This window comes from Choloepus didactylus, chromosome 15 (genome assembly GCF_015220235.1).
Source record: "Choloepus didactylus isolate mChoDid1 chromosome 15, mChoDid1.pri, whole genome shotgun sequence".
Taxonomy (NCBI): domain Eukaryota; kingdom Metazoa; phylum Chordata; class Mammalia; order Pilosa; family Megalonychidae; genus Choloepus; species Choloepus didactylus.
Window position 1 is genome coordinate 68,040,130 of NC_051321.1, and position 27,814 is coordinate 68,067,943.

At 52.7% G+C, this 27,814-nt stretch overlaps 1 protein-coding gene across 5 annotated transcripts in view; it reads left to right on the forward strand.

Annotated features, from left to right (window-relative positions):
• Window positions 1-27,814, forward strand: part of CDH23 (cadherin related 23) — a 401,997-nt gene that overhangs the window by 47,379 nt on the left and 326,804 nt on the right. For all 5 annotated transcript variants that reach the window (XM_037804411.1, XM_037804406.1, XM_037804407.1 and 2 more), the window contains exon 3: window positions 996-1,073. In XM_037804411.1, coding sequence (XP_037660339.1) covers window positions 996-1,073 — 78 coding nt within the window. The remainder of the gene's footprint in view (window positions 1-995; window positions 1,074-27,814) is intronic.

Here is a 27,814-nt window from a genome sequence, read left to right on the forward strand (position 1 = left end):
TCCAGGGTCAGCAGAAATGAGAGAGGAAGCATATCATCCCTGCCCACTCTCAGGTCCCTTGGAGGACCCAGCCAGAGGCGCATGTGGCAAGCGCTGCACAAAGAGATGGATTGGCCGTCCCTGGTCATTTGGCACCAGGGGGGACATGCCCTCACTTGCCTGCTGAAGGCCACTGCGATGGGGGGCAGGGGGTCCTCAGCCCATACGGCTGTCATCCTGACCTCCTCCAGACCTGGCCCCTCCCCAAGGCAGTCACAAGAGTGGCCCAGGGTTATCAGCACAGTCTTTGGAGCCCAGCAGGTCTGGGTTCTGGTATGGCCGTCCTCCTCCTAGCTGTGCACCCTGGGCAAGTAGCTTATTGATTGTTCTTTTATTTTTTTATTCTAGTGGATCAGCCAGCCATTCACACAACTGTGTATTGAGGGCCCTTTCACGCCAGAGCCTGCTCTGGGCATCAGAGTCCCAGGGGTCACCAAAGCAGACAGTCCTTGTCCTCACCGAGCTTACACTCTAAAGCAGTGCTGTCCTGTAGACACACACTGTGAGCCACATGTAGGATTTAAAGTTTTCTGGTAGCCATGTTAAAGAAGTAAAAAGAAACAAATGCAATTCAAATATCCAAAATATTATGATTTCAATATGAAGTTAACATAAAAATATTATGAATGTGCTATTTGACATTCTTTTTTTTTCAGAGGAAGTCTTTGAAATCCTGAGTGTATCTTATGCTTTCAGCACTTCTCAGTGTGGAACGGCTTGCTAGCTGCATGTGGCTGGTGGCTTTTGTAGTGGGCAGTACAGACCAGAAGACCACAACACCTGATGGCTGTCTGTCTGCCCATTTACCTGGAGCAGGACAGCGACCTGCCAGGGTCCTGGGAAGTTGGCTTGGCACAGAGTCAGTGCTCGCTGCAGCCCCTGCTCTGCATCGCCTCACTAATGCACAAAGCAGGCACGGGAGTGTGTGGCTGACATTCTTGTCCTCTCACTTCCAGGCCAGGTGAACCGGCTGCCCTTCTTCACCAACCACTTCTTTGACACCTACCTGCTGATCAGCGAGGACACACCTGTGGGTGAGTTGGCACAAGGGCTGGGGGGCATGCAGGGTGGGATGGGGCGGGCTCCCTTCCCAGAAGTGAAGCACTTCTTAGAGGAGACATCTTCCACTCATTAGAGTCTCTTCAGTGGCATCCCTGTCAGGTGTTCATCTGGCCTCCTGGGATGGGGCACTCATTACTTTTCATGGTGGCCCATTCCAACAGAGGGAAGTTCTAAATGTCAAAGAGTTTATTGTATTGAGCACAAGTTGCTTGACTTTCACCGTCTGGTATTAATTTTGTTCTACAAAATGCCTCGTTCCTCTTCCGTGTGAAGGCCTTGCAGATATTTGAAGATGCCAACTGTTCTAGAGTCTGCTCTGTGGCTCTTTGTACTCTATGATTATGAAGTTTTCTGTATTGAGTGTGCCTGTTTTTGTCATTAGTGAAAAAAATTAAGTATTTAAGAGTTAAGAGATGACCATGAGCATCCTGGTGTCATTTCTCCACCACCCCCCCCCTTACCGGGATAAAGAATGCATAAAGAAATGAGTATTCTGGATAATAAGGGATGAGCTGGGTATCTGATTAAGTCCCACTGTGGGACTGAAGGAAGAGGGGCCATCCTCTTTGGAAGCAGGGCAGAGGCAGGGAGGAGGCAGGAAAAGCTTTGCTTGAAAGAGAACCCTCCCATTACCACACACACTGACCGTTTCCTGTGGCTGAGTTTTAGAAGTATCTGTTTTAACCTCAACCTCCTGGAGAGTCCTTGTAGTGGAAGGAATATATTTGGGGCAGGTGGGCCCATTGAGGCACGTATGTGACCAGCCACTAACCAAACAGAGCTGTCGGTTGGGGGAAGCGGAGGCCCCTCCAGGGTGAGTGGGACTGGCTCCCGTCGCCCTGCCTGTGACCCCGCAGTGCCCTGTGCAAGCCTAGGTGTGGGGTCCCCAGAAAGCATGGTGCAGGGAAGGCAATGGGGTTGCAGGCGGTGGGCACTGCTTGGCCTTGCTGGTGAGGACAAGCCCTGGGCCAGGTTGCCATCCAGTTTAACCTCCAGCAGGCCCCACTCCAGTTACCTGTGGCTCTGGCTCTTGACTGTCTCATGCAAACATTGGCATTTATTGGCCTCCAGATGCAACTCCAGGACTCAGGCCTGTGGAGGCTGCACTTGGGAATCTCAGCAGGGGCTTCGTCTGGTGCAGTGGGGATGGATCCAGGAGACAATAGTAGTGAGAGGGGGCTCAGTGAGCTGGAAGACAGCTCTGCTGGTCTCTCTGGGCAGGGGGTAGTGCTTTCCTGGCCCAGCCTCCTGCCTGCCTTTTGTGTCAGGATGGGGCAGCAGAGCTCTGGCCTGAAAGCCACCACCCCAGTTTCTTTCCTCTCTGTGTGACTTTGGGCACAAGGCCTGCCCTCTCTGGCCCTCTACCTTCCCATCTTGCCAATGAGAGGGCATTGGAAAGATGGGCCCAGGGGTTTGGTTTGGGGAGTCTGGCTGGCCCTAGGGTCTTCAGACAAGACAGGCCTGGAGACCTCCACTGAGTGCTGTCACCCATTTGGCCCTGAGCCGTTCGGAAAGGGGTTCCATGGGCGCAGCCTCTGACCAGCAGTGGCCAAGGTGAATGTTGGAGCAGGTTCGCCTGCCATGTGTTATGGGGTAGCCTAGAGACTGGATTACAAGACTTGGCCTTCACTCACACTTTGCTCTGTTCCAATCTGCAAAATGGGGACGGGATATTTACCTCACTGGATTGTTGGGATGTTTACATATAATGCCACTAACTCCGAAGCTTCCACACCTGGAATGTCTGTTGTTACTGAATGGAGCCTGTGTGTGATCCCAGGGATGGTGGGGGCAGGGGAGGGGACAGCAAAGCACATGGGAAGCTGGGTCCAGTGTGGTGGTCACTGTCAAGCTAGAGGCAGAGCCCAAGCTAGTTTGGGAGCTATCAGCTCACTGGAGAAGGTCAGAGCTGTGGACAGACAAGACTTCCAACTCCAGGGCTGATCATCCAGCTTCTGCCTGGATATGTCCAGTGACAGAGAATGTGTGATCTTATAGGGCAGCTTGCTTCTGTGCTGAGGGACAATTCCAGGAATAAAGGGTTTTTCCTAATAGTAACATGAAATCTGCATCTCTGGGATTCCTACCCATTTGGGCCTAATTCTGATTTCTGAAACCTTACAGTAACAACAACAATGATAAATGACATTTAATATTTATTGAGTGCTTGAGGCAGTGGCTTAAGTGTTTTTTTATGTAACATCTTTTTAATTCCTTTAAAAACTCTTTTTAAAAAACGTATTCATGTTTTTAAATTCCTTTTTTAAAAAATTGGAGATAGAGTTTGGCTACAGGCTCGACTCGTGTGTAGTTTCTGTAAATACACACTCCTGGGTTAGAGATGGGGACTTTCCTATGCCCCAGACTTCTGAGTCTTTCCATTTCTTATCCTCTTGCCTCGGTTCCTGAGGGTGGACCAGCGGCCCCAGTGCCTGGGACAGAGTGGGAGGGCGCAGTGTGGCCATCTGAAGTCCCTCCCCGGGGTTGCGGGTTCATTACCGTCTTCTTACCTATCTTGGGCTCCAGTTCCCTCTGCTAGATGCTTTCTTGAAGACCAGTCTCCCTGCTGGAGAAGATTAAGCAAAATGAAGACATGAGTAGCTGTGCCTTCTCTGGGTCTGCTGACAGCACGAGGCTTCCTGGACAGGGCCCTGCTTGTCCCTGTTGTCCTTGCTCCAACCCTGAACATCGGGCGTTGGCTGCAGAGCCCGGCCTGGGCAGGGTGGAGCGAGGGCAGGTCAGTGATCCTAGGTGCATGGCCACCTGGCACCTTTCGGACCAGGGACAGGTGCTGCCTGGGTGCTGTCTCCAGTTCACCTCCTGAGTGCCCTGCAGACACCCCGCAAATGCTGCTCACGTCAAGGTCACCAACCGCTTCAGTGTTGCTGAACCCGATTGCTAATTCTCAGACCTCGTGCCCTTTCAGTTGATCTTTTTCTCATCTTTGAAACACGTCCCTAACCTCTTAACAGTGGAGAGCCCCAGGGCTCAGCTCTTGCATCTCTCCTCCGCGTTCTCACTCCCATGGTGATCTACTCTAGTCTCGTGTCTTTAGATACTATCTGTACGCTGACCACTCCCAGACTGAAACCTTCTGCCTGGTCCTCTCCTCGGAGGGAACTCCAGACTCAAATAGCACAGTATTTCCACTGGGACCTTAGTGCATCCAAAACTGAATTCCTGATCTTCCTCCAAATCCCTGCTCCACCTGCAGTTTTTCCCTTCTCAGTTAGTTGCAACTCCCTCCTTCCAGTTCTTTTTTTCTCCCTCGCCTCATATCCAGCCCATCAGGAAATGCTGCTGGCTCTATCTTCAGAATATTTCAAGAATCTTCTCACTTCTCACCCCCTCCATGCCAACCACAGTGAGCCAAGCCCGTGTTACCACAGTGGCTCCCCAGCAGCCTCCTGGCTCGTGCCCCTGTCCCTGCTGCCGTCCTTTCTTGCCCCAGCAGCCAGAGTGGTCCTTTTCAGCCTGAGACAGAGCGTTCTCCGGAGGTCTGCTCGAGTCCCTCCAGCTCACTTGGAATAAAAGCCGGTGTTTGCAGATGGCATGAAGGCTGTTTGTAATCCAGCCCCTGCTACCTCTCGGACCTCACCTCCCACCATCTCCTCCTTGTTCACTCCACTTCAGCCACGATTGGTTTCTTTAAGGTTCCTTAAGGCTGAAAGATATTTTCCTGCCTCAGGTCTTTTGTGGTTGCTGTTCCTGCTGCCTGGAACACAATGCCTCCGATGTCCTTGATCTCTCTAGGCAGGTTTAAATGCTACTTCTTTTGCTTTCTCCTGTGCCTGGTCCTTTTATTTTTTTTACACATGGTTTCATGTGTTTATTGGTATTTTTATACCCTCTTTCATGAATTGCCTATTCACATTTTTGCCCATTTAAAAAAGTTGAGTTGTTTCTTTAGTTATTGATTTGTAGAAGTTCTTTATATATTCTGGATACATGTCCTTTGTTGAATGTATGTATTGCAAAAATTTCTTTTCAGTCTGTGACTTACCTTTTCATTTTCTTAATGGTATTTTTTGAAGAGCAGACATTTTATTTTTTATATTAAAATCTCCAAAATTAGCAAACACTGTGTACCCACCAAGAAAAAACTCTCCATTCCCCCTACCCCATTCCCTGATAAATTCTAGTCTACTTTCTGTCTCTATGAACTTGCTATTTCTAGATATTTCATATAAGTGAAGTCATAACAGTGTTTGTCCTCATGTGCTTTGTTCATTTCATTCAGCATAATGTTTTCAAGGTTCAACCATGTTGCAGTACGTTTCAGAACTTCATGCCTTCTTATGGTCAAATAATATTCCATAGTATGTTTGGACCACATTTTGTTTATCCATTCATCTGTTCATGGATACTGAGTGGTTTCCACCTCCAGGCTTTTGTGAATAATGTTGCCATGAACATCAGTGTACAAAGATTTTATTGAGTCACTGTTTCCAACTTCTCTGGGTATAGAACTAGCAGTGGGATTGCTGGGTCATAGGGTAAGTTCTATGTTTAACCTTTCCATAGTAGCTGCCCCATTTTACGTTCCCAGTGCCTGGCCATTTTTACTTGGTTGCTTGTCTGTCCCCACTGTTGGGCTGGGAATGCGTCTGGGGGGCCTGAGCCAACTCTGTGCCCCCAGGGCCTGGATATCAGGAGCGTGCAGTGCCCAGGGGACTCTTCCAAGGCAGGAGCTGTGGGCTGGCTCCCTGCCTGCCCGCCATCCCCCCTGGAGTCTCAGGCTGGGTGCCTCCTCCCCCCGGGTGTCAGGCATTTGTGACGATGGAGGGATGACTGCCCAGGGTTGGGCCCGGGAGAGCGTTTCCTCCAGATGGCACAGATGCTGTATGTGCCTGTGTCTTGTGAGCGGGGAGGCCCCCACTGTGGCAGAGGTCGTGCTTTTATCACCCCAGCTGCCCACCAGGGCTGTGTGATATATTTGTTGGGGACCTCAGGGCACAGAGCCCTGGCTCGTGCCCAGGGAGGGATGCAGAGGCAGCAGCATGAAGCCTGACTTTGAGACCCCAGGCCGGCCTAGAAGTTCTGGGAGGGGTCCTAGAAGGCATCTGTCCATCTCCCTCAGGCCACCTCCCCCCATCCTCACACCTGAGGACCTGGAGGGCAGTGTCCCGGGGGCTGGGCATGAGGCTGTCCCCCTAATTCTAAATACCCTTGCTGACAGCCTCCCGAGTACCTATAGAGAGGGAACGAAAACTCCTGTCACAGCCAGCAAGGGTTCATTCTACCCACCAGCCCCTCCCCACAGCCCCCTGCTCCCCAGCTGCACTGACCCGCTCAGCACCCCAACCCCTTATGCTTCCTCTTGCCGCTGTGCCTTTGCCCGTGCCTGTTCTCTTGGCCAGGAGTGTCCTTTACCCTTCCCTGCCTGGTAAACTCCTACTAACCTTTCAAGGTGTAGCTCAGATGTCACCTCCTTTGTAAGGCCCCCCGCCATCTCCCCCGTCCCTCGCCCCTCCATCAGCCCCTGTATTAGTCTTATGAAAGCACTGGGCATGTTCTGTCATGGCTATGTGTGTTCAACTCTCCTTTGGACTATTGATTTTGACTTACTGTTTTTATTATTATCGACATTATTGACATGACAATTAATTATGATTTTAACATGTGTGTATATCATAACATTATAGAGTGCTATTAATAGCTAGAGCTTATTGAGTGCCAGCCCCCTCCAGGGGGCCTCACAGTGACTCTTTTGAGCCTGGGAGGTGTCATCGTCTCCAGTTTACCAGCTGAGCAAACTAAGCCTCTGGATCCTCTGTGCTGAGCACAGGGCTGGGCACAAAGGTGGCCTCAACAGATGCTTGTTGCATGAGTAAGTGGATGAAAGGACGATTGAGTGAATGAATGGGCGGGTGCCGAGTCCCCTCCCCTGTGTTCCCTGTCCCTCCGTGTGTCGCTGAGGGGGGTGCACCTGGAGCTGACCTCCCTGGGCAGAGCCCCCAGCACCCCCCAGAGCTTCTTGAGCCACAATTAAGGTGCTAACGCCCCTGCTAATCACCTCCCGGAGTAAATGAGTCTTGTCAGGAGCCAGTGTGGCAGGGGCTCCGGATTCATTAGGACGGATTGGGCCAGGCAGCTCTTGGCACTGCTGCCAGTCGGCGCTGATTAATTTCTCTGCAAACTCCATCAATGCCCAGCTGTTTCGTCTGGACCCAGGGAGAGCAATTTTCAGGTGGGCTGACCCCGCGTCAGTGGCCTCAGCAGACGGAGGAGCTGTGCGCCTGCAAGCACCAGACACCTCCCCGCAGGGGCGGCCCCCATGGAGCGCAGAGTGGGAGCTGGGGGAGGGCTGACAGGAGTGGTGGGCTGTGTGGGCAGAAAGCACTCAGGGACGACAGGACTACGAGCTCAGGGGCTGGGAGCCGACAAGGACGGGTGAGAGGAGTGTGGGGGTGGGAAAGCACCTGGCCCTCCTTCCCTTGCCCCTTCCCCTTTTCTCTTTAAAGGGGAGAACTCATCTCTCAGGAGAGGATGGAGAACCAAAGGGTCAGAATCATTTTTCTCTTAATCGGGGGGGTTTCTTAGGACTCTTGCTGGGGAGAGGGGACCATGGTACCCCAGAGCAGACCTTCGGCAAGGGCTGGTGGCAGAGCTGTGGGTATTGTAGGGCTAGCTGTGGCTGTCAGTGAGTCCAGTGGGTCCCAGATGTCAGCTGGGTGTGTGCTTTCTGGGCGGCTTGGCCACACCTGCAGACTACCTGTTCAGAAGCAGCGTAGCCAGGCAGCTAACAGCCTGGGTTGTCACACCCAGCTTTCCTGGTAGGAATCCCTGCTCTGCCTCTTACTAGCCACCTGCCTCAGTTTCCCTAATCTGCTAAATGGGGATTATAATGCTAAATTGATCTGTTCGTCTTCGTGTGAATATTAGATAAGCAAATTGTAAAGTCCTTAGAACTGAACCTGGGGCAGTTCTGAGCACTCAAAACTATAAGCTGTGATTCAAGTTCACTCACTTGTTTTTAAACTCCCATAAACATAGTTTTAAAAGGCAACTTTATATCGTGTATCACTCAGGCTTCTTGGCTGCCTGTAGGCTGTCAGTTTTATAGGAAGGTTGCTGGGAGGTCTCAGAATCGACAGCAGCTAAAGGAACTAGCCTGAAAATTGTCTGGGCAATCTGGCCAGGCAGCCGCTGCTGTCACCAGTACTGAATTCTACCACTCATGTCTTGGGAAGCAGTGCCCAGTTACCAAGCCCAGGACGTGCGCCTGTGCCCAGGCTGCAAGAGCTGCAAGAGGGAGAGTGAGGGTCTGCCCCTCCCAACTTTACCTGATGGGAGGGTGTCCCAAAACGGAAGGGGTGGGAGCTGGACAGAGCACCTCCATGTCCATTTCATAACGCCAGCTTGAAATCCCACACTGGGATACTGGCTGTATTTTCATAGCAGGTGTTAAAATAGATATGTAGCTTTTTAAAAAAAATAGTTCTTCATACCCCCCCCAAATCAATTTGTTAATTATCACTGGATTCCCACCATACTTCAGAGAGCGCTGATCTAGACTTACAGAAAAGTTGCAAAAATAGTAGTTTCCATCTGCCTCATCCAGCTTCCTCTGATGTTAACAGCCATGCTACAAGTAGCAAAACCAAGAAACTAGCATTGATACAATACTATTAACTATAGAGCTTATTGAAATATCAGCAGTCTTCCATCAATGTTCTTTTTCTGCTGGTCAGAAGATTTTAAACTTCTATTTAAAAAGGTGTGGAACTGCAAAAATGGGCAAATGCAATGTTGATTAGATGTCCAGTCAATCTATATCTATAGATACACATGCACATATACTTATTCATTCATTCATTCATTCACTCATTCAACAAATGTCTCACTGCTGTCTTCTATGTGTCCAGCATGTTCCACACACTGGGGTTATAACAGTGAGCAAAACAGACAAAATTTTTGCTCTCATGGGGCTGACATTCTAGAAAGGGAAGAGACAGAAAACAACACAGAAGAGAAGTATAGAGCACATTAGCAGTCATAAGTGCTAAAGAGAAATACCCATCTTTAGTATTTCAGGGTCAGGAGTGGACAGTGGGGTGGTTGCAGCCTCTATTGCCCCCTTCATTTTCACCCCCCCCCCCACACACACACTTGAAGTGTCCCCCGAGGGGCTCACAGTGAGCGCCTAGGGTCTCCTATAGGACAATTGGATCACCTGGACGATCACTGGTCTAGACAAACACTCCCACTATACAGATTGAGAACTGGACCCCTGAGGGGGTGGGGGACATGCCCAAGGTCCCCAGCAGGTGTCTGTTGGGTTCCAGAGTGGAGCCTGCCTGGAGGCCACACACCAGCTGCAGAAGGAATTCAAAGGGGTACCACCCAGGGAGTCACCTAGTGTCCAGGGCCTGGGGAAGAAGGGGCACCCTCCTGGATCAGTGAGCTGTGAACTTGAGGTTTGAAGTTTGGAGAATGGGCTCCAGGCACCTATAGCCACCACAGTTTGCGGGTAGAGTGCTTGGGGAGGGACAAGTGGGCAGCCAGAGGTTGCTGGGGACCATCAGTTAAAGGAAGGAGGTGATCCAATACCTGCCCAGGTGATCAGATGCTGGAACCAAGGGAGCCGGGGCCCTGGTCTCAGTGTCCTAACAGAGCAGGGATTTCACTCTTGCTTCTGGGAGGTGGCAGGATGACTTGCTGGACCCCTAGAAGGACCTAGATGCTTCTGTGGTTTTGCATCCTCTCTGTCTTTCTCCAGGGCAGCACCAGTCCTCAGAGGGGGAGACAGGACAGACCTCTTGGGAGGTCTGGTAGCTGCAGCCACTTCCAAAAGGCCCTGTGTGGCCTTCCCAATCACCATACTGGTGTGGGTGTGCAATGGGGCAGGTGCTTTGGATGCAGCCCTAATATCACTAATGATAACGATGATGTGCCACCTGTCATGCAGGCATGCCATTAATGGCCTGCACTGAGCACCTGTGCCAGGCTGTGCTGGGTGTGTGTGTGGTGGTGGTGGTGGGGATGGGTATAGATATGCACAATTAAAGAAAACTGAGGAAAGAGCAGCAGTATTTATTGAGCACTTGTTCTGTTGTACACCGAGGAAACTCTTCGTACACATTATTTCACTTAATCCTCATAGCAAACCTGTAAAGTGGGTCTTATAACTCTCCTTTTAGAGATGAGAAAGCAAAACTCAGAGAGGTTAAGTCACTTGCACAGAGGCACACAGCTTGAATAGGGAGGAAGTTGGACTTGAACTCGGGGCTGCCTGACTCCAAAACAGGTACACTTCACCACGACTCCGGGATTCTGTAAGTGGGTATTTGCTTTTAAGGAGCTCCCATCTGGAGTGGGGAATAGGACCAGTGGTCCATGATTAGCCCCACCCAGCCTGCCAGGAGGCATGGGCTACAGAGTACAGCTGATGTCCAGAGGAAGAAGGAATTCATTTTGGACACAAGGGCAGTAGAGGTGGCATTTGAGCGGCTGGGTTTTGATAGGCTGGGGCCACAGGAGGTATTTCAGAAGAAGGTGATGGGACAGGCTGACCAGCAGTGAGGGAAGTAACCTGCAGTGTGTCTTTAATGGCAGAAATAGATGGTTGTGATTAAAAATAAAACGATAATGGTAATTATGTAGTACTTGTGTTTTACTAGTCAGGTTACCTGCCTGATCTCATTTCATCCTTCCAGCAATGATGGGAAGTCTGTTCCGTTATTATCTCTGTTTTACAGCCTCAGAGAGCTCAAGTGAGCTGCACAACAGCCCACAGCTAATAAGCAGTAGAGTCAGGATGTGAATTCCAATGATTCCATCTCCAACATCTATCTACACTCCTGCTCCCCTGCTTTCCTCCTCTCAGGGTTGTGTGGGGCCGTTCATCTGTCCGTCACCCAGCAAAGAGTCTCGGTGGCCATGGGTCCACACTGGAGAGGTGCTGGCTGGAGGGGCAGCTGCTGCCAGGGAGTGGCCAGCAAGGCTTGGTCTGGGAGATCAGGCCCAGGTCTGGGGTAGGGGCCTGGGTCCCAAGTCTGGCTCTGCTCCTAAGCAGTTCTGTGGCCTTAGACAAGTCAATTTCCCTGTCAGGGCTTCGTTTCCCCACATTTCACAGAAGATGCTAATCCTTGATGGACGTGCTGGGAAATGAAATTAGCCAGGCAACTCACTTCTGAGTCCAGGGCCTCTTCCACTGACCACCGACCAGCAGTGATGGGGAGGGGGCCGTGGCTGTCTGTGCTGTGGCCAGACAGCGGGCACCCCCTTTGGGTGGCAGGGAGGCTGGCGGATGAGACTGGCACAGCCAAAACTTCAGGATGAGGATGTGCTGAGCTTGTAGCCAACTGGGAACCATTGGGCTCCCTGGGAACAGCCAAGGATGTAATTTATAAGAGCTGAAAACCCTCCAGCTGGTTGGTTGGTGTCAGCAGCAGACAGAGCCAACATGCAACTGTCATCACCCCCTCACCCCAACTGTGCTCTACAAGCCCCGGTGGACCCCTAACCCTGACTGTCCACCTACATCTCGGCCCGGAAGAGAAGATCAAGTTGTTTTGTTAGCCTTTGCCATGGATGCCAGGACAATTGTCCTTTGGTGCACAGATCTCCCTACAGCTCCCTGATCTGGGCATCTTCTCTTTCCTCCCCTCCCCATCTGTGCACAGTGCACCGAGCCCTGGGTGGGCAGGTGCAAGGACTGGGTTCTAATCCCAGCTCAACCACGTATTAGCTGTGACATCACGGACAAGTCTGCTCGTGTCCCTCAGCCTCACCTGCCTCGTCTGGAAATGTGGACGATCACACTTCCCCAGCTAACTGCACAGAGAGCTTCGCAAAGAGCTCTGAAAACTAAATCGCCTTCCGAATGGTGGACCGGGGTTTTATTGAACAGTCTTTGAGCGCCTCTTCTTCCAAGAAGCCTTCCCTTGCGCCTTCAGCAAGTGTAGACTGGATCACTGGCTGTTTAACCTCTGTCTGCCTCAGTCTGCTCAGTTGGAAAATGGGAATGAACGTAACGCTGTATGTACATACAGGGCTGTGGTGAGGATTGAATGAGTTCATTAATGTCAGGTCTGTAGAACCGTGCTTGGCACGTCATGCAGCAGGCACTACTTGATGTTAACTGTTACTGTGGTCGCTGCTGTTGTCTAGTGCTTCTCCCAGCCAGGTGAGACGCAGCTTGGGGACAGGAATGATTCTGTCTGTGGCCAAAGCCCACTCCTCCAAGGGGCAGCTTCACTCTCCAGACGCGAGAGGCCCAGAGGCCCCTGGTCCCCTGTCCAGGAATCATTGAGCACAGCTGCCTGCCAAGGGTGGTGCAGGCCCTGGGTGGGCGCAGGCAGGAGCAGGTACCCCTGTCCCCTCGTGGCTGGCTGGCTGCCTTCTGCAGCTACCCCTGCCCCCCATCCTGGTCTTCCCCAGCCCTCCCTACAGCCAGCTGCTCCCTCTTCACATGACAGCTTCACAGCACAGCAAGCCTGCCCCCAAATCCTGTCTTCTTTTATCTAGAGTCCCCAGCTCCTGGAGCCAGCCCTCCCACTCAGAACGGACTTTGCCTGCCTTCTCCCTCCGTGCCATAGCCAGTCTGTGCCAGGTGCTGTGCTAATAATGCTTTGCTCATTTAATCCTCATGACACCCTGTGGGGGAGGTAGTTCTTAAGCCCATTTTACAGACCAGGAAACGGAGGCTTAGGGAGATTGCCACTTGCCCAGAGGCTCACAGTCATCAGTTGGTGATGCAAATTCAAGCCCAGATCCCTCTCCCTCTAGAACCCACTGTCTACACTGCTTCTCTGGGGCGTGCCGGTGGGGGTGAGGAGAACCTCCTAGCCTCAGGGCTGGCCTGGGGGCCTTGCCACCTTCTCTGGCTTGTCTTCTGCCTCCTCAACCCACCTTCATGCCACAGTGGATGGAGAGGACGAGAGCCTCACACTCTGGCCCCCTCGGCCCCTTGCCCTTGGTGGGGAGAGGGTGTGTCTCAGTCTGCCCCGGGTCCCTGAGTCCTGGCATCGCAGTGCTGCTCATGGACCCGGCTTTGCTGAGCTCTGGGGCAGCAGGACTGTGTGGGGTGAGAGCCCGAGTGCCTCTGAGGATTGATTGAGCCTCTGGAAAGGATAATTCAAGATGAATACGCTGGCATCCACCCAGAGTGAGATGGAGGGATTATTGAGTGTTGAACTTGCTTCGCCGCATCGGCTGCTTTATGAGCTCTCTGGAGAAACCCTATGTTGTGGATAACTCAGCCCTGACAGGCGGGGAAGTGGCATTTGTCCCCCATATTCCTCGGTGAGCAGTGCCAAAGGGTCCAGGCAACCCCGCTTACCGCGTCTGGGTCCCAAGACTTCTAGGCTCACTGCAGTGTATACCATTGCCCCTCCTACCTGCCATTCTCACCCCGCGCCACCCCAAAATGTGGGAGCGAGGGCAGGTGCCCACCGTGTGGTCTCTGGCTCCCGGCTGCCTCGGGTAGTCCAGATAGAGTGGAGGTCAGCGGGCCAGAGCTTCCTGCCAGCCTGTCACTCCAGGGGCAGCCCCCACCTTGTTGCAGACTCCCCAGGGAATCAGAGTGCACCTGTAGTGTGGGGACACAGTGGGCTACTGGGCAGGGGACCTTGTGGGCTCAGCCTTGCTCAGGGTTGACACAGAAGGCAGCGAGGTCAGGGGAGCAAAGCCCCTCAGGGGTCCCTGGCAGCTCCACCTAACCCTGGTTTCCCTGGTGTTTGTCCGGCTCCCCTTGCTCCTGGCACCCTGCAGCCCCACGGTATTCTAGGGGACTGTTTGGGATAGACAAGCTCTTTGAGGGCAGGACCCGAGTCTTAAAGTGTGGGTGGAGTGTCCTGGAGTCTGCTGTTAGCTGACAGTGAACATCAGTGGCCTTCTTTCCTCGGTATCCCCGTGGTGCTCCAACACTCTGTGTAAGGATGTCCATGTCTGTCACTGCCCGAGGGCACACTTGGTCCTGGGCTGCGACAGCCTCAGGATTGGGAAAGCCTTTCCTCAGGGAGTGGTATCCGGGAGAAGAAATGATGGGGAGATACGCTGCACATGAGGGCCCACTCAGGACAGGACACTCGGCATGCCACCAAGGGGGCCGCGGAGCAGGAACTTTCCATAGCAGGAGCCCAGAGTGCAGTGCTTGGGTGATAATTAACATGCATTATCCTGGGGTGATACCCGGGGATGGCCCCAGTGCTCAGCTCTCTCATTTTTAACACACTCCACATCCCCTTCTCAGTCTTCGCTCAGTGCTGGGCACAGGGCGTGACGGCAGTGGCAGCTCACCTTAGTGTTCCCACACTCCAGGCCTCGGTCATGTTTCCCATGTCTGATGCTCAAGTGCCACGTTGCCCCCACTTTACAAATGAGGAAAACTGAGTCAGTTGTCCAAGGTCAAATTGCTAAGGGAATGTCAGCTCCATGGTTTGAACCCGACAGTCTGACCCTGGGATGTGGGCTCATGCCCGGATCCCGGCTGTGCCCTGGGTAAATTGCCTCAGCTCTCCAAGGCCTCAGTTTCCCTATCTTTGGAAAATGAGGACAGCCGTCCTCACCCATCCCGTTCTTTCCCTTCCTCCAGTGGTTCCCTAACTTGGGCATGCAACACAACCATTGGGAGGGCTTGTGGTCTGGGGTGAGGCCCGAGAATTTGCCTTTCTAACAAGTTCTCAGGTCTCCTGCTGCTGCTGTGATCTGGGGACCCCACTTTGAGAATCCCTCCCTCACCGGGTTGCTTCCCCTCCCTCGGCTCCCTGAGTCTGGCGTGAGTCCTCCACCATCCAGGCTGCCGTCCCTTCCCGCGGTTGCTGGCAGCGTCTGCCCTTTGGGCATCGGCCCTTGCTGCCTGCCCATCTTGCTAGTCCCCTGCCTGGGACACCTCCTGGGTTCTCTGCACCTCTGGGTGGGTCATCCTCGGCTAACAGGTGTGTGAACTAACCGGGTGGCCCGTGGAGGGAGGGGAGGCGCCTCCTGGGAGATGCCGCCGTCGTTTGACGACCCGGCCTGCCTTTCGTGTTTACACAGAGTGGCCACGCAGCAGCGGACATAATTACTCCTGACGGCATTCATTAAAAGCTCCGGAGCAATTTGCAGTCAATTAAGGAGGGGGAACTGCTTCCCTCCTCAGGCATCCCCCTTCCACCACCACCTGCTTCCAGGAAGTCCTGCTGAAGGAGACATGGACCAGGCCGAGGCAGGGGGTTCAGGGCCCGAGGAGGGAGGAGAAGAGGAGGAAGAGGGTGGCTTCCGAAGCTGCAGACACAGGGTCAACAGCCAGGCTGTCACTCCCCAGCTCTTACTGCGTGACCAGAATCCGTGTGCCCTGGAGGAAGGGGCTCTGCGCCCTAGCAGCCTGTACCCCCACGATGCTGGGGCTTCACCTCTCTGAGCCTCAGTTTTCACATCTATAAAATGTGTCTGTTTTGCACGTACTTTGAAGCACTGCTGTGATTGTTCAGTGAGATGAGTTCGATGATCACAGAGGGGACCCAGTAAATGATGTCTGGGATGCTAATTTCTGCTAAAAGCTGTTGATAGTCCTTGGAGGTCCCAGGGACAGTGAGCCTGGCTCAGTTCCTGCCATCACTCTGTGGACTTGAGAGACCAGAAGACACAGATGGGGAGTGCCTGGTGGCCCTGGCCTCTCTGAGCGGGGCCTCCTATCTTAGAGAGCCTGGGAGCCATGGGTGAACAACCTTTTTTGCCCAAAGGCCAATTAAAGAAAATTTAAACGTTTACCAGCTGCATTTTCTCCCATCTAAAATGAAAATAGCGTCATCAAATTCCGTGGGGAAAATGTATATTTTTACAACTTAGATTACCTACTTTATTGATTACGAACATGTCAGCGAGAAGACTGGCACTCTTTTTTAGCTCGGGGTCTATTTGGGAAGTGGCAATAGGAGGTCGCGTCTGAAATTAGATTGTGGGCCACATCAAGAAGGCAGGCTGCCTTGGCTGGGAGCTGCCAGGGTACTTGTCCCTGCTCCAGGCTGTGCCCTCGCTTGAAGAGATGACATATGGGCCGAGACGCTCGACATATGACACATGCGTGCCCAGCACAGAGCCTGGCGCACAGTCAAGGCTGCTGAATCCCAGCCCGCCCTCGCCCGGCTGGCAAGGAGTATTATCTTTTCCTTTCTTGAAGCCCAGTTATTTTCTGTCCAGTCCTCTGCCCATTTAAAAGAATGAGGGCAGCCCCCACCCCCCGTTTCACCCCCACCCCCTTCTCGCCCTCAGGGGGGCTCCCTCATGCTGTCTCCCCTCTGCAGCTCTCCAGAGCTCTAGGGAGGGGGTGAGCCGGGGAAGGCCAGATGGCAGTGGAGGAAGGTAGCGTTCTCTTCCGGCCAACTCTCCTGCTGGAATTTTCTCATCCATTAACTAGGACATTGACTCTCTTGTTCCCAGGCGTCAGTGGGTGTAAAGCCCCCAGATGCCCCGGAGCAAAGACCCTTGAGGTCAAAGGCATCTTCGTGCTCGAACTGCTCTGTTTTGCCTGAAGCTCGTCTGCCCGAGTTCCTCATTCTTTACCCCTCTGCCTCGGTGGGGACAGTGTCCTGCCCCGCGGGACAAAACTCAGGCTCGCTGCGCGTTTTCTTTTACTGGCAGCTTCTCCTTTTCCTTCCCTCCTTCTCCTCTGTCTCCTCCTACCTCTTCCCTTTCTTCCCCTTCTTCCTCTTCTTCTCCTTCAACTTTTTATTTTGAAATAATTTCAAACTTACAGAACAGTTGCATAAATAATGCAAACCCCATACAGAGAACTCCAACATACCCCCTCCCCCAGATACCCAGATCCAGCAAACTTTGCCTTTTGCCACCTTTTCTGTGGCATTCTCTCTCTCTCTCTCTCCCCGCCCCCCGTCTGTCTATCTATCTATCTATCTGTCTGTCTTCTAAATAGCAGCTTCTTTTTGAGGAGGCAGTATCCATTCATCACCTATCTTTTGAACCCTCAGGGGAATATTTTAACCAATACTTACATAGTACTTTGTGTCAAGAACTGTTATGGGTTCTTTTAATCCTCATAACAAGTCTGTGAGAAAGATACTATTTTTATCCTCATTTTTTATATGGGAAACTGAGGCAAACAAGTGACTTGCCCAAGAGCACAGAGCCGGCTGAGGTGTGGAGCTGGGAGTTGACCAGCCCTCACGCGGTGCCCTGCCGCCTCCCGACCATAGAACGGACAGCGGTGACAACAGCTTCTGTGTTGGGCGACAGCTGGGTGCCAGGCACTTGGCACAGATTATTGCGTCTAATCTTTATGATAACCCTCTGGGTAGACATTTATGTACCTGTGTGGCAGATGGGGAAACTGAGGCTCAGAAAAGGCCTTAGAATTCATGAACAGTGGAGCCAAAGCAGAAATCCAGAACAGCCTGCTCCTGTGTCCCCGATGGTGGGACTAGGAAGACCGTAATTCGGCCATCCCCACCCCCACCCCCACATCCTGCTGCCTGTCATGGGTGTTCTGGCTCCAGAGAAGGGGGGTCTTCTCAGACCCACCAGTGTGTGGGATAAAGACTTGTCCATTCCAGAGCAACTCATCTCAGCCCACTGTGCCAGAGCCTGCGGGAGAGACTCAGCTTTGCAGTTCTGGGTGGTGCCACAGGTACGAGGAGGGGGGTGCAGGGGTTTGGGGAGCTGCAGGGGGTGGTGGGGTAGACCGCGGCAGCTCTGGGGTCCGCTCCTGTGTCTGATGTGCCCCTCACTGGTGGCATCTAGATTTCCTTGCCAGTTAAAGTGAAGGACAATGGCTGGTATGTAAGTCCCGCTGTACCCTGACCCCTCTGTCCTCTTCCCTTCCCTCCCCTTCCCTCCTGTCCTGTGTCCCACAGAGTTAATAAGAGCTGTTGTTTACACGGGGCTGAGCAGGCGCCAGGACTTTCTATGCATTACCTTGAACGTTGCAGCAACCCAGGAGGGCCCTATGATTATAGCTCCATTTTGTCCAGTGTGAGATGCTTCGAACATGTGGAAAAAGTATAGAGCTGCCTGGTTCAATACGGTAGCCACTAGCCTGGTGTGGTTATTTAAATGTAAATTAATTGCAATTAAATACAAATTAAAAATTTAGTTTCTCATTCACACTGGCCCTGTTTCGATTGTTCTGTAGCCATGCATTGAGTGGCTACTGCATCATAGGACAGCACAGATAGAGGACATTTTGGCCACCCCAGCAAGTTCTGTTGGGCAGCGCTGCTTTAGTGTCTCTTCATTTACCTGAGCCCGCAGTCTGCCCAGTCACTCGGCTGGAGGCAGGTGACCCAGGATGGGAACCCCTGAGGAATGCCTGGGTTCTTAACCACTGTTCTCTGTGCCTGGCTGTCTTTCCCTGGCTCTGAGGACAAAGGACATTTTCTTGGTTAGTAGCTGGAGCACTTGAGGTACAAAGAGGCAGGGTGACCTCCCAAGGTCAACCCAAGAGGCAGGGGTCCAGTGAGTAATAGAAACTGAGGGTCTTGAGGCATTGAGTGCCACCCAGCTCTGCACATGCCCCCCCCCAGCTCTTCAGACCCCAGCTCTGTGCCCCGCCCCCCACAGATCTGCAGACCCCAGCTCTGTGGACCCCAGCTCTGCAGACCCCCACCCAGCCTGGCTCAGAGCAGGGTCCCGTGGGTGGTGTGCCCTCCCCTGGGCCAGCAGTAGCCCTGCCGGTTGTAGATTTTTACAGCTGTTTACCCGAAGTTGTTCTGTCCAGCGATGAAATAACTGTCCCCATGGCCACTATGAATTCTTCGCTTCCCTGGGAAAAAAACATCCCCTGTGATTGGAACATTGTCTGCAGTCCTGTCAGGTAGCAGCGGTGAATGACAGGTGAGAGAAAGCAAAGCGGCTGAAAGCCATTACCCTCTTACTTCAGTGGAGTCAGAAAAATAGTCATAAATTAGTGCTATGTGCTGAGAGAGGGGAGAGGAAAAAACACAAAAAATAAAAAAAAAACCTCTTCCCTGAGAAAGTCATAATTCTCCCTCGAGGGTGGGAGGACTAGGTGTTCGGAAGGTAATGTCTCAGAAGAGCCTGCTGTCACCCCTGCCTTCGCCCGTCACCTCCTGCTGCCACACCCCGGAAATGGAGTCAAAGCCAGGCAGGATGTTCCCGATGGACTTAGCTTCCCCCTTCCCCCTCCAGGGACCACTTTTTGCAAAGGCAACGCCCTGCCAATGTGTGTGTGAGTTTGTGTGAGTGTGTGTGTGCCCTGTCCCCACCCATGTGTGCATTGAGGGTGTGTGTCACTGTTCATGTGTGTGAGTGTATGTGTGAGTGTGAGTATATCCCTAACCGTGTATGTGTGTGCCCTGTCCCTACTCATGTATGTTGAGGTGTCCCTGTGTCTGTGTGTATGTGTGAGAATGTGTGTGTTTCCCTGCCCGTGTGTGTGTGAGAATGTGTGTTTCCCTGCCCATGTGTGTGTATGTGAGAATGTGAGTGTGTGTGTCCCTGCCCATGTGTGAGTGTGTTAACACGCATGAGTGGTGTATATGTACTGCAGTGTCTCTGTGTACTGGTGCCCTATTTGTGAGTACATCTCTGCCTCCTTGTGTGGCCTGTATTTAAGGCTGTGTGACTTCACTGTCATTTCATTCTTTGCTTGTCCTAGGCATTTATAGCGACTCCCACGTAGCATCTCAGCCCCCTGACAAGGCAACTTGAGGTGGGACTGTGTGGATGCACCCCGCAGGGTCTCAGACCACCTTGGAGGCTGCTATTTATTACGAGGTTTGAATCAGGGGAAAAGCAAAAAGGCAGCTTATGAGCCTGGTAGGGGTGTGTGTGCACTGTTTGGCGTTATCATTTCTTAAAGGACATTGACCCTGCTTTCTCTGTGGAGCCAAAGGTGTTTCTTGCTAAAGGGTGGTTGGAGGAGGTTTGAGGAGGGGCTGGGCGCAAGGCAAAATGGATCAGCAAGCCCCTGCGGCAGACAGACCCCAGAGACGGAGAGAGACAGATATCCTGGATCCAGGCCACTGGGAGCAACCTTTAATTTCAGCGAGTTAAACTTAGACATTAAGTGTGAACTTGAATAAGAACATGCAGCAGATGGATTATGTATACCAGTGGTGCTCAGACTTTAGCATGCATGAGGTTCCTCCAGAAGCTTTAACAAACAGATTGCTGCCCTCTGCTCCCTCCCCTCCCAACCCCCAGTTCCTGATTCAGTTGGTCTGGGGGTGGGTCCCTAGAATATGCATTTCTAATAAGCTCCCAGGTGATGCTGCCACTGCCACCTGGGGCCCACACTTAGAGAAGCCCTGACACGTGCCTTCTACAAGGCCCTGTAATGAATCCCCAGTACTGCAGCCTGTGAGGCTGGGCAGTGGTTAAGAGCAGGGGTGCCCACCACTGGGGTTTGCAGCCTACCCTGCCACCTGCCACCTGTGTGCCCTTAGGCGAATGACTTAACCTCTCTGTGCTTGAGCGTCCTCATCCATTAAGTAAGAAGATGAGAATATCTACCTCACAGGGCTGGTGGAGGAGACCGAGTCTACTTGTAAAATTCAGAATAATGCCTGGCGTCTAGGCGGCATGATATGTATTGGCTAACATTGTTACCCCCTCTTGGCAGATGAGCAGACACCTTCTCTCCCTTCTCCTTCCTCCTTTTCTCTGTCCTTCCTTCCTTCTTCCATCTTTCGTCCAACAAATGACATGAGCAGAGCTCTGTGCTTGTCACTAAGGGGGTTTTCAGTTTATAGTTAGTATTTAAAGGAATATTCAATCTATTGGGAGCCACGGGTACCCACCTACATAAAAGATCTAAAAAGCTGCAGAGCCCAGTAACCAAGAGAGTTTATGATGGAGTCCAAAATAAGTGGTAGCTACAACGAAGACATTCAGAGGAGAGAGCACTCATCACGGACAGTGATAATGATGATACTGACGACTGGCTGTCACGGAGCACCTGCTGTGTGACAAGACTCTTCCAGGATGTGCTGCATATTAACCCAGTAATCCTCATGATTCCCACCCTGTGCACTAGGAGACTCACCCAGGGTCGCCCAGGTAGGAGGTGAGAGGCCAGGCTGGGGACCTGGCACATAGTAAGCACTCACTGAGTGCCAGCTGGAGGAATGAACAAGGCAGCTAGAGTGGTCATTTAACAGCATAAATCAGAGCATGACCTTACATGCACCTAGAACCCTCTTTCCCTTCTGGTTGCTTCCTTGACAGATCGCTTTAGGGGCACCACTGCTTGGTAGGAGCAGTCTTTAACATTAGCCATTCTCATAGGTATGTAGTGGCATCTACTTGTGGTTTCAATTTGCATTTTCCTAATGACTAGTGAGGTTGAGCATCTTTTCATGTACTTATTTGCCATCTGTATGCCAGTGTATATCTACTTTGGTGAAGTAGCTGCTCGTATCTTTTGCCTGTTTTTCAAATGGGTTGTTTGCTTTCTTCTTATTGAGTTTTGAGAGTTCTTTATATATTCTGGATACAAGTCCTTTATCAGCTATATGATTTGCAAATATTTTCTCCCAGTCTATGGCTTGTCTTTTCACTCTCTTACCAGTGTCTTTTAAGGAGCAGAAGTTTTAATTTTATGGATTGTGCAGCCAGGCCTCTCAAAGGGGTGGTCTATACTCACTCACTCTGGACCTCAGTCCATGATTTATTCCCCCACCCTTTGCAGCCAGGCTCCTGCTTCCACCACTCCACTCACATGGCCCATAAACTAAGGCCAGCCAGTGGCTTCCACCTTGCCATGTCCAGTGGGCATTTTTCAGACCTTAATTCATAGGACTCCACTGTGTTTGAAATCCACCGATCTTCAGGCTTCCACGACCCTGCTCCTTTCTTCTGCTCTCCTCCCTGTGTGATCATTCCTTCTGGGGCTCCTTCTCCCACTCAGCATTGGTGCCTCCCAGGAATGTGTCCTCTGCCCCTCTTTACATGCTCCACGTGGTGGAATCTTCCCTTTCCATTTGTTCCAGGACCACTTCCAAGCCAATGACACCCAAATCACCATCCCCAGGCCAGCCGCCTTGCAGGGCTCCCAACACACACGTCTAGCTGACAGCTACACTGGGAAGCCATGGGCACCTCCATCCAACACGTCCACATGCGAACTTCTCCTTCTCCCCAAGCTTTCCCTCCTCTTGGACATTCCTTTCCTCCTGCTGCTTCTTTGGCTACTTGAACTCCTCCATGAACCCACTGTCTCATAATGCTGCACATGCTCAGCTACTCCCTGTATTCATACAGTGCCTTATTCATACAGTATCTGCTGCCTGCTGTCCCTTCCTAGGTTTCCTTTCCTCTTTCTTTTCCTTCATGTATCATCTCAAGCCACCCCTTCTAGGCAGCCTACCTGGAATTCTTTGTTCCCTCATGGCTCGTAATTCAGCTTAGCACCTACCATATTACATGGAAATGATCTGTTTATGTGTTTATTTTCTCCAATAGGTAGCAATTGCCTCGAGGGCTGATATGACATCTAATTCATGTTTATATCCCCCACATCCACCAGGCACAGTGTTTGGAATATATTAGGTGCTCAGTTAACGGTGGGCAAACAAAATTTCAGGAGGGCTGGACTCTGTACCAGTGCTGAGCATGTTTGCCCTTGGATCCATTTTTTGCCTCCTCTGGTTCTGCTCTGTATCTCAGGGGCCTGATCCCAGGTCAGCTAGTTTCTATCTGGATTTAGCCAGTGGGCGGCATGGCAGGAGACTGGACAGTGGGAGGGAGGGAGAAGCCACGTCCCTCTCTGCCTGGGTTCCAGTGGGTGTGTCTCCATCACGGCTCCAGCTCCCCCTAGACTAGCGTGGCCCCTGGTTCTGCTCACATCACCTCCTTCTGAGGGGGCTGGCAGGGGCCTCCTGCTGTTGCCAGGCTCTGGGTTGCTTCACCATCCCATTTGGTATTTGACTTCCCAGCTCTTCCCTCACTGATTCCCTGCATTAAGTTCCCTCTATGGCAAACACTAAGTGGCTCTTGTCCTGGGCAGACCCTCACAGACATGGACTGTCAGGGGCTTGACAGCAGGGTCCCCCAGCTTGACCTCTGTGGCCCTCATCTTGTACACAGTGTTGCCAGGAACCATTGTCGAGGGAGTGCACGATGAACGACAGACTAAGGCCCAGGCCCCAGCTTGCTCTGCCTCAGTCTTCGGCCCTGAAGGTCTTGCCAGAAAGTTCTGCACCAAGCCGGGACTGAGTCCTTGTGCTGCGGTCCCTGGCATGGCAGCCGAGCGCCGGGTTGAGTGGGCGGGCCGAGCCGGTGGTGCCCCTTGCTCATGCCTGGCCCCTTTATCTATTAGGCCTGCTAGGTGGTAAAAGCCAAAATAGCCCCAGGTGGTGGGTAATAGCATTTTTAATTGTGCTCCCAATGAGATTAACTTCTTAACTGACAGTTTGACATCTTTATTGTTATTAATGCCCGAATAATGCACTGTTATTTTTATAAACTCCGTGGTGGCAAACATTTTCCTCTGTTTGGATTAAAAATAGATATATCTGTTACTTCCCCTTAGTACCCTGGGCCGGGACTCAGGATCCCCAGCTGGGGGGCAGGGACTGGGGTAAAGGGAAGCCACATTGTCTTTTCACTGCCCAAGTGGCCCGAGGGGCGAAACTCAGAGCCGGTCACTTGGCCACAGCACAGCCGTGGCCCCCAGTCAGTGCCTGGGGGGACAGAGTACCCCTGGGTGCCCTCCCCACCAGAGGCAGCCTTCAGGAGCACGAGTCTGGAGACTGCCCTGGGCAGCTTCCAGAGGGATGTCTCACTCCGTGGCCCCAAACTACAGTACAGGCTCTGCAAAGTACTAAATGGGTGGAGAAAGAAGAAGTAAAAAGTGGATAGATATCAACACCCTGGAAGAATTCACGGCTCGCTCTGACTGCTCACTTGTTCATTTGTCAGTGTTTATAGCTCTCTGGCCATGTGCCCGCTGCGGTGTGGGTGCTGAGCATCGGCGGTGTGCTGGCCTTCGGGGGCCTTGCTTGGGAGGGGCCGGGGGCACGGCTCTGGAGGCAGGCTGCCTGGGCCCAAAGCCGGTACCCGCACGTCCCAGGGAAAGTTACTCAACCTCTCCTGCTGCAGTTTGCTCATCTCTAAATGGGAATCATAGAACTTATTTCCAGTTCTTGATAGGATTAAATACGTGTGAATAAAAATGTGCTAACCACCTGGGGCATATAGACAGTCAGTATGAGCAATACCTACTGTTGGTGCGTCTCATTGGCCCTCATGCCAGCTGTCCTCAGGACTGGTCCCCTCGGGTAGCCCATGGGGCAGCTTCTGCAGAGTGACTGCTGGAGGGTCAGGGGAGCCTTGGGAGGGAGGACCCACAGCCCTGGCCCCAGGGCCAAGAGATGCCCGCAGATGGTGCCCCGGAAGGCTCATGCTCCTGCCCCTGCTCCTGCCCAAGGTGACTCGTGGCCCACTCCCAGGCCTCTCCTGGCTCCTCCACTTACCTAGTCATTAGCCCAGCTGACAAGGTCGATAATGCCTCCGCCTTGGAGAGCTGGCGCCAATGTCTTTATCAAAGCCAATATTAATTTTCACTAATTAGGAGCTGCCACTAATGAGCGTCACAGCTAATTTAGCTCATATATAACCTGGGAACAGCGCCACTTGCGTGCCGGGCTGCGGAGTCCAGGAAGCCGGCGCCCGCTACTTTCCCCGCCCGCCCCCTCGCTGCAGTGTTGAGGGCTCCAGCTGCCGATGTAGTTACCACATGGCTGGCTAGTTCCAGAGAGTGCCCCAGATGGGGCCAACAGGGCAAGTCCCTCGCGGAAGGGTCAGCATGTAGCCTTCCTGCCCTGTGAGTGGGGCTTCAGATGAGGTTTCAGTCTGGGAGGCTCCTCCTTACTTTCTCTGACAATGTCCCTGCTGAGGCTCTGGCTGCAGCTGGTGACTCTACGGTCCTGCTGCCTCCTCCAGGAAGCCTTCACAGACCACCTCTGCCCACTGGGACTGTTTCCCTCTTGAAGAGCGTAGTCCTCACTGGACAAACATTTGGCTGCTCAAGGCCTGTCTTATGACAGTGTTTGCCAGGCTGCGTTCTCCTGGGGGACAGCAGAGCATGGTGGTCAGAAGATGGGGCCTGCATTCCTGTGCCAGCTCTGACAACTACCAGACCAGTGACCCCAGGGTGGTTGTAGGGGTGGGATGAGCCAGTGCCTGGCACTCTTAGCTATTATCCTTGCTCATCACTTGCCCTCTGTGGTTCGAGGGTCTGTATAGAAGTCTGGCCTCTGTTGGACTCTCTCTTCCTTGAAAGAACTTACCCATCCTTGTGCCCCCTCCATGTCCAGCACAGGACTTTGCTTGGAGAAGGCAATGGGTCAGGAGCCCTGGCCTGCAGGCAGAGCCCCACTGTGGTGCCTGTGTTTGCTGAATGAAGGACCAGATCTGGATTCTTATTTCTCCTCTCTGAGCCTTAGTTTCCCCATCTGTAAAATGGGGTCATTGGACCTGTCAGTCTCTAAGACCCCCCTCAACTCTTCCACGATCCTAGGAGATTCTTGGTAAATATTGTGGTGATTGGATGGACAGTGACCTCTGCCCCCCCCTTGCCGGGAAGACAGGGACAGTGATTTATTTACCCCTCCAGGCCCCATGGGGAAGCTTTTCTCAGGTGGGGCCTGAGACCATGCACTGGCCTGAGCTTGCAGCCTCGGCAAGGGGCTTCTTTGTGTGGGCCAGACAGCGCCCTCCCTCCCCCTCACCACCCCCAAGCCATCGCTTCCGGGAGTCAGAAACGCAGTCCACCCGCTCAGCCCTCAGGCACAGGGTTCTATCCCCAGTTGCTGCCTGGGAACCCCTGCCTCTCCATCCTCCACCGGCTCTCTCTGATACCTAAATGCTATGTTGCAACGTATTTTAGGATCACAGAGAGGAGGGAGGGGGCACAGGGGTAGGGGCTGGGTGGGTGATGGGCTTAGACTCTTGTTGGGAGAATTCCCGTTCACTCCTCCTCCTCTCTGCAGCTTGAGCTCTTGGCTATGGAGAAGGGAGGGCCCAGGAGGGCGGGTGAGGACATCTTTTTTGCACTTATCACCTCGGAAAAGCGACCTTCAGGCCGAGCCAAGTTTGGGGGAAGTGCCTTCAGCCGTGACAGATTTGACTATAAATCTTGGGTATTATGCTCGGGTTCCCAAGGCCTGTCATCCCATATGCCCGCGTGACAAGCACAAACAGTGAGGGGATGGGGGGAGGGCTGGGGGTCATCTGTCACCCGAGGGGTCCCCCCACCCACCGGCTTTGCCTGAGGAGGGGCAGCAGGCCCAGGGGCAGGGGTGAAGGGAAGGGGCAGGCAAGGAAGACTGGTCAGTGACCGGAGTGCATGGCCCTGGAGTGCGGCCCCACCCAAGGGCCGTTTCCTGTGTGGGACCTGGAAACTTTGCATGAACTGCGCTCGGGATCCGGATCCGGGCCTGGGCTCCTGAAGCCCAGGGGGGTGAGAGGAGCAGCAGCCTGTGAGCCCAGGGCCCCGGTTTCGGCTCCCTCCACTTCCAATCCACAGTGTGACCTCGGCAGGCAGGTTGACCTCTTTGGGCCTCAGTGTCCACTTGACAAAGCGATGATTTCTGAGGCTGTAGGCCCTTCTGATTGTGTATGTGCATTCCCACCTCCCTAGCTGCTTTCAAGCCTTTGGGGACTTGTTTGTTGGGGTGAGTGTAGCTATATTCACACAAGCACAGGGCACACAGGTTAGGCTGGGGGTGGGGGCTATTAAATAGAGCACCAGTGACACAAGCAGTGCTTTCCTTTCTCTCCATCCCCCTCGCACCTGAAAGACGCAGGACACTGGTGTCCCTAGCTGGGTCTTTAATACAGGGTGTGCACAAGCTCCATGCACACACACAGAGGAGCCAGCATCCTTGTACTTAGCTTGTCTTGAACCCAGCGACATCAAGCAGACGATTTGGGAGAATTTGAGGCTTGTGACTGGAAGGGTCTTTTGGCATCTCTAGTCCAGTTTTCTCACTGAATTAATAAGGAATCCAGGGCCCAGAGAAGGGAAGTGATTGGCTCAAGGTCACACAGCAGGTGACTATGTGGGAGACAAAAAAAAAAAAATGGTAAAGACACGTCCTGGGCTCTGATTTGCTTCTTAAGGCTCTCTGGAGACATGTAGGGCTAGAACAGACACTCCCGAGCCAAGTGGAAAACCACTGACCTGGCTGAGGAGACGGCGGTGGTGTCAGCATGGGAACAGCAGACAGTTGCGGGAGAGTTTGTAGGTTAGACCTTGCCCCCTTGCTGCTGTGCGAAAATTCCTACTTCTACTTGAATCATGAAATATATCATCCAGAAAAAAGAGTGTAATAAACCTGCACACACAGGTTATATAAATATTACAAAGCAAACACTTGTGTGATCTCACCCAGAACATTGTCAGGGTCTTTGAAGCACCCACTCCTGCCCACCTGTCCCCCATTGCCTGCTTGACCTGTTCCCTCCTCTCCACGGAGAACAACCCCTGAAGGAGCCTGGGAAAGAGGGGCAGTGAGGAACACTACAAAGGTTGGGGCTACTTTACGCTGGAACTGCAGTGAGATCCCAGAGGGAGCTACTTTTTCCAGTTTTCATACCTTGAGCTCTGTGCAGCATGCTATATGGCAGACCCCTCCCATGTTTCCATCCTCTCTCCTGAGGCTCCCCTCCTGCTTCTCTGAACATTCCTTCTTGGCTGCTCCCCTGACTCCTCTTTGCATGCTGCTGTTTCTCAGACCCCTGTCTTCAGCTCACTCTTCTACTCCCTCTACAGCCCCTTCCCTGGTCCTCACCTCTCCCACGGCTT